We start from the raw sequence: 12,140 nt of genomic DNA, 5'->3' as shown, positions 1-12,140 counted from the left end.
GCAAGTCAACGAGAAGAATATATTTATCGGTTATTACAGTTACAAAAAATCATTTTTAGTTCAGCTTATTATACATTTATTAAAGATTCATACCTTAATATACAATAAGGGTTTAGTCCAACAATAACACTGTTCCGTTACGTTTCGATCACCTCTGTTCTTATACTAAGACCAGACCGGGTACTAATCGATTTTGCAACCACCCCCTTGATGTGAATCTATTTTTGACCCACGAAAGTTGCATTGCAGCAGAAGAAGGAGATAACCAAATCTACATTACATGCATAATTTTTTTTAAATTGTATTATACACTATCTGGGCCAAAAGTATCCGGACAGTCAGTGTTATGGACTTAGAGCGTCCTGAGGCACTTATTGTAAGCACTTAATGAGGCACTTAATGTAAATAATAATATGTGATTCAGGACGCTCCATATAGCAAAATAAGGTTTATTTTCAGTCAGCAAAAAAATTTTAATGTAAACCTAAAAAGGTTTGTTACGCGGTTTACGTGTAAACCTTCTGACCTTAAAACGAGATCTGAGACAATCTGTTCTATTCTTCGCACATAACCCTAATCCAAAACCTTGGAAAACAACCTTCTATATAAAAACCTTAAACCGAGATTGACTTAGCGTGAAAAAATTCTTTAATAAAGCCAATCTCAAGGTGGAAAAAATCTTAAATGTAGGTAATTATAAGGTTTCTTTTCTCAACGTCTTGTATGCTCAGCTAAAATCCACCTTATCATGAAATTTTAATGGACGATCCAATTTGATTCTATCTCTAGTGTGATGTCAGCTAAAACGTCATTATAGACCTAAGTGACAATACTTTTCAAAAAAAGCTTTTAAAAATAATTTTTAATCTTTTTAGGACGAAAGGCTTGAAACTGCAATATTTTTGCTTTGTTTTGAGAAAGGTTTTTTGTGCAAACATTTCCGTGACAATAAAAAGAAAATTCCGACACAAGGTTGCCCTAAGGTTACGTGCTTTCTGGGCTGGTCCCCCTTTTGCATCGATGACAGCCTTGGGATAGGAATTGACGTCCATCTCAGCTGAAGTAAGTGATTGCAGTCGATTTGGCTGACTACGCAATCTGCACTCTAATTCGTCCCAAAGGTGTTCTATGGGATTTAGATCGGAGTTTTGAGAAAGCCAGTCATGTTTTTGAACACCCGTTTCGTCAAATCACGTCGGTGCAAGTCTCGATGTGTGAATGGAGCAGTTATCCTGATGGAAGAGAAATGGGCCTTCCAGCAGGTCGCACACATGTGTGGAAAATGTAACATACATTTCTATTTCATATACACTATCGGGCTAAAAGTATCCGGACATCCAGTTGTTATAGTTGTGGAAGCGTGATGGTGTGGGTTGGTTAGTTCCTGTAGTTGGAAACATGAACTCTGAGATGTATGTGTACATTATGGACAACGCTGCACTCCCAACTCTATGAAAATATTTCGTTGAAGGCCTATTTCTCTTCCAGCAGGATAACTGCTCCATTCACATTTCCCCGAAATATTTTCATAGAGTAGGGAATGCAGCATTGTCCAGAATGTACACATACATCTCAGAGTTCATGTTTCCAACCACTGGTACTAACGAACCTAGGCCAAACCACGAGAAACGCCCCCACACCATCATGCTTCCACCACCATAGCATCCGGATATTTGTGGCATAGTCCGGATACTTTTGGCAGGATAGTGTATATAAAATAGAAATGTGAGCTACATTTTCACTGAAATTCTAGTATTTCTAAGTTTTCTTACTCCATTAGAAGGATAAGACCGGGAGATTTGACTTTTTCTAAAGAAAAAAATCATTTATAAATACACGACTAGTGGTATTTTCTTCTACTCGGCTTGGAGATGACATGTAAGTTCCTTCACCGATTTTTGACGGGTAGTACACCCTTTAATTCGGCTATCCAACTCGTCCCAGAGGTTCTCGATTGGGTTCAGGTTTGGGCTCTGGGCAGGAAAGTCCATTCGATTAACCCCATTGGCACCATACCAAGGCTTGGTGACCCTCGCAACATGACAGCTGGCATTGTCGTCCTGGAAGTAACAGGGGTTCACCTCGTAAGACTGCAACAACGTAGGCAACATCCAAAATAGTGCAGTAGGCATCTTGCATGGGACTAATGCCAACGTTGTTCCCTACACGATATATACCGGCGGAGTGCGTGACGTATCTCAGGACGGCAGATATAGTCATTTGCATAGGTGTCCAAATACTTATTGGTAGATAGTGTAGTGCACAACTAAACAATGAATTTCTTGATTATATCTAACAGTTTCTATGTGGAACAGTTTAGCTACAAAGGACTTTCTATTCCTACCCTGTCCTGCCCCACTTTCCTCTACGTTTAAGTGTCTGATTTCGCGTTAAGTGTCTAATTTGCAGATTTTATGCACCTCGAACCACTGATATTGAATTATTATAAGTGGAAATTGATTCATCAGATAAAAATTAATTCAGGTTGTTTGCATCTTTTTAGCGCTGTTTACTTAATATATGTACCTAGTTGAGCGACATTTTAAAGTTGCTAAATCAAAATTAAAGTAGATTTACAATTTAATTCAGTACACCAGAAGGAAGAGACGTTAAGAGATCACTTGCTCCACGTGGAAGTTTAATAAGCTAAAAACGATTTAAATTTTATTGCATTTTATTCTAAATAATTAACCATAACACATGTTACGTAATATATTCAGTTTAATCTAAATCATTAAATGAATGTAAAATTTAGTACTGTATTTCATTTTAGCACTGTATTTCCTTGTTTTTTCCTCCTCACTATTTCCTTTCGCAATCATACCTGTTTATTACATTCGCATTCTTGTACTGTGATTGCTAACATTTCGATGGTATTTTTTTCCGTGGTTAATAATGAATGCGAATAATTTTTTTAATTTTTTTTTCTTCAAGTATTTAAAAAATATATATTAAGAGCAGTCTTGACAAAACACCATTAACGAATTAGTACAAACTAGATTTTGTAATAGTTTATTAAGAGGAGTTTGGAAGATTATAAATCACATAATAATCGAAGAAGTGTTTCTTTACAATAATATATACAAGATTTGTGAATTTATCGGGCTCTTTTTCAGAAATACATTTTAAATTTCACAGAAGAAATACAAAAAGATTGAAATTAACGTAACGCAAATTTCCGAGACATCATATTGTTATCTTGTCCTCTCATCAATACACAGAAATATCTTGCATCGAAGATAGAAGTACGCTTTTGTCTTGCTGCGTTATATTAAAAAAATGTCTGTTGATTGAGCGTAGTACAAAATACTGGGACGAATATATCATTCTGTACATTTCTCAGTATTCAGTAGTTTGTACTTTTAGTTCGCTTTGTTTTGCTTTGATCCATTTGCTCATAACTGTCATCACCTTAATTCTCTGAAAAGGAAAAGATAAATTTTTTCTAATATAAAAAAGAACTTAAATAATGGACACTTTTACTATCATGAGACTATTACAGATTAAAGTTATACAGGTATAAATGACAAAACGAATATCGCAAGGAACTTGTCAAACTTGTGTGAAAATTTAATTATTTAATTCTTCAATATTATAATACATTGTATCCATCTTATTTGGTCGACCAAATGGCCGAGTGGTTAACGTGCCGACCAGGTGGCCGAGTGGTTTGTGGTTGTATGACGTGGGCGACGCTACTCCACCACCGTGGCTTAGCCATAGGTGCCCACTGGATAACGATAAGAGAGTAGCAATTCTGGCACTTCTGAGAACAATGGGAAATAAATTTAAGTGCCCGCCATTAACTAAATATATATATATATATATATATATAGATAAATATCTCATTTGTTTGATACTTTTCTTAGATTATGCAATACGAATTTTTGCAGGTGATAGTTTTGTCTGGTACTATTAAGTTATTGTACCATGAATATTTCCGAAATTAAATGAAAACTGCGAATTTAAGTACAAATATTTGATCATAGAAGACAAAAAGTGTCTTCCATAAAATAAATATCGATATAGTATTGATACATTTATTTTCATTCAATATTGTATAAAGGCAAAATAGGAGAAAATTAAATACCTGCTTAGCACATTCGTGACTTTTGCTATTGTCCTGTTGTCTTAAAAAGCTTAAATATTGAGGGAATATTGATACTCTCCCTTTTATTCAATATTGAATAATCGAAGTTTATATGATGTATTAAGTACCCGTCTAACCAGGGCTCGAAAAACAGCCCGTCCGCCCGTCCTCGGCGGTCAAAAATTCCCCGCGGACTACGAATTTCTCGAATCTGACGTCCGCGCGGACGGCTATTTTCCCGTTTAAGTTAATGATGCATTTTCAATTTTTGTTACCTTACAAAAGTCTAGCGTCTCACTTCTAAAACGACCCTCTAATCTAGAAATACAGCAACAAACTGCGTATGATGGAATTGATGTTTTCTCTGTTTGGGAGTACTGAAGCAGTTGAAATGGGCTTTTCAGCAATGAATTTACAAAAAAACACATTACGCTCTGGTTTTAAGCAAAAAGCGTTAAACGCAATTATGAAAATCTACCTAAATGGAAAACCCCTTTCTGATTTCTGTGCAGAAACTTCTGTAAATCATTGGCTTGATTGTGGAACTGGCAAACGTCATATTTGATTCATTTAAAAAACGTAGTACCCTCGGATAAATTGACATTCCAGATAACTTGATCTTCGTCATTTAAATTATTTCATAAAAGAAATACTAGATTTTATTATTAGTAACTTAGTATTTCTTTTATTACTGTATAATGTAATCCTAGTATTTGTAATCCTAGTACCTACTAATAGTAAAAAGTGCAATTTATATAAATGTTTGTAATAAATAAGAGAAAATTATATTTTTATTTATGTAGAAGCAAAGGATAAGTTTCAAAGGAGGACGGGTACATTGTTGGACAAGCCGTCCTCGGGGACGGGTAAAATTTCTGAGTTTTTTCGAGCCCTGCGTCTAACCTATTCGTAATTTCTAAGTTTCTCTGTTATTATCCATCATTAAATAACTCATAGAATTATGAGGCACTACTTTTATTTAATGTTGAATAATAGAAGAGTATGACGAGATCAATACCTGCTAAACATATTCGCAATTCATCTGTTGGTTTTAGATTTGATATTTATTTCATATTATTTTTTATAGAACATTTCTTACAACTTATTGGATATTTGTAATATGCATAATATAGAGGGTACTTAGTAAGCATCACCTTTTATATATATCTTTCGAATTCTTATCAAACATGTGTATTTAAAAAATACAGCGTTACGAACGGAGTATGTTACATAAATTAGTAAAAAGGTGCCTTTACCCGAGATCACCTACCCGTAAACTAGACTGAAAGCGTTTTGTGATTTTGTCACTTTTAAATGGATTTCCGAAAAAGGATGCCATGGCTGCATATGTTAAAATAATACTTAAATATAGCAGTTACTAATCGCTTATAATTGCTCAAAGAAAAGTTCATTTACTACTTTCAAGTAAGAGCAGAGATCAATCTACACATTTGAGATCCATTGATTTTTTACTAGTACAATAATGAAGTACCACTTCAATAAAAGCTAAGATTCCGAAATGACGTAAAGCAGCTGATACACTCATAAGTAAAATTCATGGTTTTGTATCGTTACTCAAAAGAAACAGCCATCATAACCCTTATCCAAAAGTTGATTGTCCTCGCCTTTTTTGTTTAAGATGTAGGGTTCAATCAGCACTTTTGCGGGTTTGTCACCACTTTGATCAAATTACGAATAGACCGTACGGTATCGGTCCTGCTTAACCCCTTAACGCACAGATTTTTTGAAAAAAACCGGGCAAAAAAAATCTATTTTTTAATGTAAAAAAACACACTTTAGAACATTGTCTTTTCTTTAGTGGACAATTTTGATATACTGCGCTTTTGTTCCATGGAAAAAGGCTATATTCAGAGTTGCCAACTGCTCCGGACAAGCCAAAATAATTTTTAAAAAAGGGTAAATAACTACAAAGTAAATTTTGCAAATATTTTACTTTTTTTCTTGCTTTTGAAAAGGTATAGCATGATATAAGTACTATAAAGTGGTGAATTATACAAGCCTACGAATTATTTAGAAATAATGGTGGATAAAAATCTGCTAAATTGAATTTATTAAACCAAGAATCACAATTGATAAACTACCACTTTAAAATATATATTTGCTGTCCGGAGCAAGTTGGCATCTCAGTAATATTTTATTTTTTAATAAATAAGTGTTATAGCTTACAATCCTATGTAAATGATAAATATCAATAAAACGATTTTTTTTTCTCAGGTTTCACATTGTTATTTTCATTTCTCGATTATATTCGAGTGTGAAAAATTATAGCTGCTTAAAATACAACGCCGCTCGAATTATCTCGAGTGTGCACAGTTTGGTCTGTTTAGCGACCTCGAATGAACTCGAACGTACAAGTTAAGACTGTTCTACAGAACAGTGCAAGATTTTGCATGTAGGCCGTAGGGATACCAATATTGTGATCTTCTTCGGAGGGGATGGCTCCCCCACAGATATCCTTGGAGGAGTTTCTCAGACCGTCGCCAATAGCTCGTTGTGCAGCTGTAGTGCAACGTAAATAAAGAATTACAACTACTGGATTAGCATTTTAGGAATTTAATAATATATTACTATTGCATTATTACGAAGTGAAATTGGTCCTACTTCAATATAGCGCTTATTTTACTTGATTGTCAACGTTCTGAAATCCTTTTATGCCTTGTTCTCTGGTAATTTCGAAAAATGAGCCTGTGACCAGTGGTCGAAAAAACTATTATTTTTTTTTATTATTATTTATTTTTGTAACTAACCACAACTACTTTATTACAAATATAGCTAACTGCAACTACTTTTTTTTAAATGTAGTGACTATAAACTACTTTCGAAATGTAGTGACTACTTTACTACTTTAAAGAACCGAACTTTGCTGGAGAAATTAATTTACACCTGCATAATTTACAATGCTGGAAAAATTAATTTACACATTATGTTAATTAATTTACACATTATTTGTCATTACACAAAAGAGTTTCGAATTAAGAATTGACTTATATTGCACATGAAGAATTACTTAGAAATATTTATTTTTATTTACGAGAGCCAGTTTGTTATTCTAAAACATTTCTTTTTTTTAAAATTTGTCCATTTAATCTTTAACAGTTTATTCCCTTTTTGACAGAGAGTATTTAATATAAGAAATGCTTGGAAATTATCACAAATACTAGCAATTTCGTTAATTGTTTAATACTCTTTTATTTCCTTGAAGAAATAAAGTACGTTGAAAATATGTTTCCTTCTTTCGAAATAACATCAATGTTTCACGAAAGTACATTTGCATGTGAAAGTGTGACCTAAGCCTTAAATTATCCATTATTCATAAGGGTAGCTTAAATATTAGTTATACGTGACTCGAAATATGCAATTCTTGTTAACTCAGGTCACAGAGGCATTTTAAATTGCGTCCATTGACAGACCCGCAAAGATTTAATAGTAACCATCAAATTCGAAAAATTAGTTGTGTTAGAACCCTGCTCATATGCTAAACTAACGTGAAAAGTAGTTGACAGATATTGCTACAAACTACCGTTTTTTATATAGCACTACTCACTACACTGCTTATTTTTTAAAAAAAAGCTGCACACTACACTACAAACTACGAAAAAAAGTTGCGACTACAGTAGTTTCACTACTTGTAGTACATTACTTCCGACCACTGCTCGAGACCATATCTTCCGCACACTCGGCCTCCCTATTGTTGCAAATATCAAAAATTTGAAGACTTGGAATACTAAAACTCTATATATCATAAACTAAATAAAGTTGATGGGTTATCATTGCAAGAAACACGGATACTTGAATTTGCTGTGTTTTATTACCTGAGGTCGAAAGGACAGTCAGTGTAGACTCTAATCATGAATGAACCTTGTCTATGAGGCTCAAAAGTAGCCGGTATGATGACATAGTGTCCGGGCGAGAGTTCGAACCTCGCGAATACTTCACGGTAGTTGATGTAAGGACCTGAGTTGCCCTCCTCTTCGTTGGTCACAAAATCTTCAACTGTTAGGCGTCTCTTCGGATCCTCTACCTAAAAGAAACAGCACTCAGTTAAAATCATATATGTTGTGAACCAGTCTGTAAGTAAAGAAATTAACTACGATATTCAGGAAATAGAATGTTTGCATCAGGTTCGAATACCGCTGTTGTTGTTGTTAATTTACGTCGCACTAGAGCTGCACAATGGGCTATTGGCGACGGTCTGGGAAACATCCCGGAGGATGATCCGAAGACATGCCATCGCAATTTTGATCCTGTGCGGAGGATGTATGAATGTGGCCCACCCTATGAACGGGTATTTCTGGCAGTGTGGCGTGGGTAATGTTTCTCGCCTCCGTGATTTTGGTTCACAGATGCCCACTGGGTAGCGATAAATGAGCAACACTTCCGGCATCTTCTAAGTTCAGTGCCTGCTGTTATTTTAAAAAAAAATGACAATTCTGTGTTATTCCTGTCCCATTTTGTAGTGGCTTAAATGTAGACATAAAATATCATCAGGTATAAATATACGATTAGATATTGAACTAAATTACTGAATGAACTTCAGTGTCTGAAAAACTGGTTTAATTGTCAGATCGCTACTTCAACTGTAATACTATATGGTTTTTAAAAAAATTTAACCATAGGTTAACATTAAACCAGGGGTGATTGTATTCCGGGTTTTTCGTATCCTTCTTCTTTTTTGAGCGAAGATCGCAGAATTTCACGTATCTCAAGACCATTGTTTCGCGGACTTCCGCAAATCAAAAACTTATAATCCCACAGAAATTTGAAGCTTTTTTCCAAATCCCGTTAGCGAGAGGTTTACACACATTCTTCCGCCAGTTACGTGAAGATTTACGTCTTACGTGATTCTTTCGCCAATTCGATTCTTTTGGTTTGGCTGATTATCGCCATTTTGAATATTTGAAACAGCATCGGAATCTGCTAATATTGCAATTCTTATTTACACGAGTTTAATGTCAAACAACGATTTTCGTATTTACCTGATTCAAAAGCTGCGCGTTACGTTTCGCATTCACGCGATTTAAAAATCGTACATCGCAAATCCTATTAACGTGATTTAGAAATCCAATAACGCGATTTATATTTAATCGTTTTTAAAACTAAATATCACGATTCGTATTCAGGCATTTTTAAAATCCAATGTTTCAATTCGTATTCAATCGTTTGTAATATCAAACATCTATTTTCACATTTAGGCATGATTTAAAAACTATTTGTATTCACGCGATCTAATAATTATGCACAGTGATTCGTATTTGCGCGATTTAAAAATTCAATATTGCAAGTTGTATTCTCGCGTTTTTAAGATCCAAGATCGCGATTCATATTTACTATTTACACGGTTTTAACGTCCAATATCACGATTCTTGTAAGAACTAAGTTTTTTTCTTGAATTAATTATTCTAAAGGGGTGATATTCCGCATTAGAAGATAACTTAATTATAAATGTTAGTTCAAAAAATTATATTAAATATGAAATATGAATCTTTGAAAATGGAATAATCCATATATTCTAAATGAATGTTATTTATATATTTTTTCAATGATCACCCGAATATTGATTTTTGACTACTCTTTCAGATTTGTTGCATACTCTTTCAGGGGAACCATATTAGGTGGGCTAACATTGCTCCCCCAGTAAGAAAGACAGATAGTACAGAGAAAAGAACATCCATGATCGTATCAGGGATTCGAACCCTGGTCATTTTTGATTTGAGGTCAGCTCCCTGACAGCCATACAACTGGTCGGCATGTTATTTGTATGTAACATGGAAAATACCCTATCTCTTTGATATAAAGTAACCCATGTATTTGAAAAGAAAGTAAACTGTATAAGAGAAAACTAAATAGTTTTCATATCTAAAGTGAAAGTCCTCAAAATATTTGAAAATTGCAATTGTTGTTGGCGTAAGCCATTAAGACAATGGGGTTGCAATTGTTCTTGTTTTACAGAGGCGCCATATATGGCCAAGAATTCGACTTCTGCCACACCCATACGCCACACTCTTTTATAGAGCGGACCCTTTCATACATTCATTCATTCATTCATCTCCAGGTCGTAATTTTGACCTCAACCAGAGAACGATCCATCTCCAATCCCGTACTTCCAGAGGCATAATTTTCAACGGGAACATAGAGGATTTTGTGACCCGATAGATTTAACATGCACCAGTCACCATTTACTACACGGGGGGAAATTGTATTTATTATTTACGAATATATTGTAGCATCTTTGATATTGTATAAAGTTTTGAAATGAATATAGAACATTGTGTGTGCAGAAATAATTAGAGTTCTGCAGTATTATTTGAGTTGATTTGAAATCAATTACTAAAATAAACATATTTTTTTTAAAAAAAAAGTAAGGAAAGAACAATTAATACCCTATACACCACAAATCCAATCTGCATCATCTTTCTTCCTGGATGCTTCATGCATTTTTTGCGCACTTGCATAAGAGCTATGACGGCAGCACAATTATTCGACATGGAACCTTTACGGCCTTTGTGACGATTTTCTATGAGATGGAAGAAAAGAAATTAATTGTCTCAATGCTAAAAAAAAATACAGTATACTCTCTATATATAAAAGTTGAAAGGATGCTAAAAAATTCCGAGATAGCGAGTTTTCGAGATAATATGTTCAGAACTAAACTAAATATATTCTAAAAAGTGGAAAAAATATATTCTAAAATATTACTTTAAAAAGTACTGTCATGAAACATAAGAATAACTTCTATTAAATGTGTATTTCATGATAGTTGGCAATAAGTCGAAACGCAACAATGATACTCTTATTTTTAAAAGTAAGACAAAAATAATTATGCATTAAGTAGAAAAGAATTGGTTTAAAATAATTTTGCATTGGGATTTTTTCGAAATTATTCAATTTCTATTTCGAAGTAACTCTGGGATTCGAAGGAATGAATTCTGGAAACTCCGGGATTCGAACCCGGTTCACGTCATAGGAAGGCGGACGCTCTATCTCCTGAGCCACCACGGCTCACCTCGATTGAATTTGTGTAGCTGCACGTAAATAGGCGAAATTTTTCTGTTTCCACTTCACGCCACAGTGAGAATTTTCTGAAAAAAATAGTTACAACTGCCGCAGTGAGAATCACGCCTCAGTGAGAATAGATACAACACACACGTTGCTTTTATTTTAGTATTGCATAGAAATAATTTGTAAAGAATGTTTTTAGTCTGTATTAAATCAAGTTCTAAAATTCATAGATTTCATGAACTAACGCGAAAAAGTGTGCAAATATTTTCTGTTACCGAAACCTATAAATTGCAAATAAAATTGCTATTGTCAATTATTTACAAAACAGAACAGAATTTTTGTGCAATTTTTAATTTATTATGCTAATATCGCTATATTTTAATAAATATGAACTCAGTGTTGTAAATACGGGTAGAATAGTTTTAATAACATTGTAAATCGAATTATAAGCTGTCATGTCGATTCCGCATAATTTTTAAACAAAACTCTTCTGCAATTTTTAAAGGGTCCGAATGATTTACATACTGAAAAAAATTTATCCTAAATACTTCAATATTTTAAGTAAATTATTCTTAAAACTAATTATGAAATTATAGTCAATAGATTTAGTTGTAGATCAACAAAAATAGAATTAAAGATTAGCTATCGGTTGATTTACTTCGTCATATGTTGCCTGGTATCGTTTTCCCAACAACATTGTTTCTCTCATAAACATTTCTATGGATTTCTTGGTTATTTTTTAAATGCTTCATTTATCAGAAATATAAAGTCAAGGCAATCCCCTCATAACAGTTTTTTGCCTTTTAGCCAATACATTTAAACAGTCTACAGTGAAAAGTTTTTTTTAAAAAAAGTCCGGTGTTAAAAGTTTCTGGCACGCAAGTGTTTCAGACATTCCGTGATTCTAATTAACAATAAAAAAAATTTTTAAAAAAAACACAACAATTTTCCTGAAAAATCGTTTATAACGTGCGAGATTTTTTTCTTTTCTGCACGGTATGATTTCTTCTGTTTAAACATTACTCAGTAT

At 33.7% G+C, this 12,140-nt stretch overlaps 1 protein-coding gene across 2 annotated transcripts in view; it reads right to left on the bottom strand.

Annotated features, from left to right (window-relative positions):
* Nucleotides 1-2,996: 2,996 nt before the first annotated feature.
* The window catches only part of LOC107455915 (calpain-A), a 64,939-nt gene continuing 55,795 nt past the window's right edge, over nt 2,997-12,140 (bottom strand). For both annotated transcript variants that reach the window (XM_016073643.3, XM_071177177.1), the window contains exons 11-13: nt 10,492-10,625; nt 7,924-8,132; nt 2,997-3,420 (exon numbers count right to left, since the gene is read on the bottom strand). In XM_016073643.3, the coding sequence (XP_015929129.1) occupies nt 3,408-3,420; nt 7,924-8,132; nt 10,492-10,625 (356 nt within the window). In that variant the 3' untranslated portion in view covers nt 2,997-3,407. The remainder of the gene's footprint in view (nt 3,421-7,923; nt 8,133-10,491; nt 10,626-12,140) is intronic.

This window comes from Parasteatoda tepidariorum, chromosome 2 (assembly GCF_043381705.1).
Source record: "Parasteatoda tepidariorum isolate YZ-2023 chromosome 2, CAS_Ptep_4.0, whole genome shotgun sequence".
Lineage (NCBI taxonomy): Eukaryota > Metazoa > Arthropoda > Arachnida > Araneae > Theridiidae > Parasteatoda > Parasteatoda tepidariorum.
Note: the sequence above shows the minus strand (reverse complement) of the source record. Positions and strands in the feature narration are given on the sequence as shown.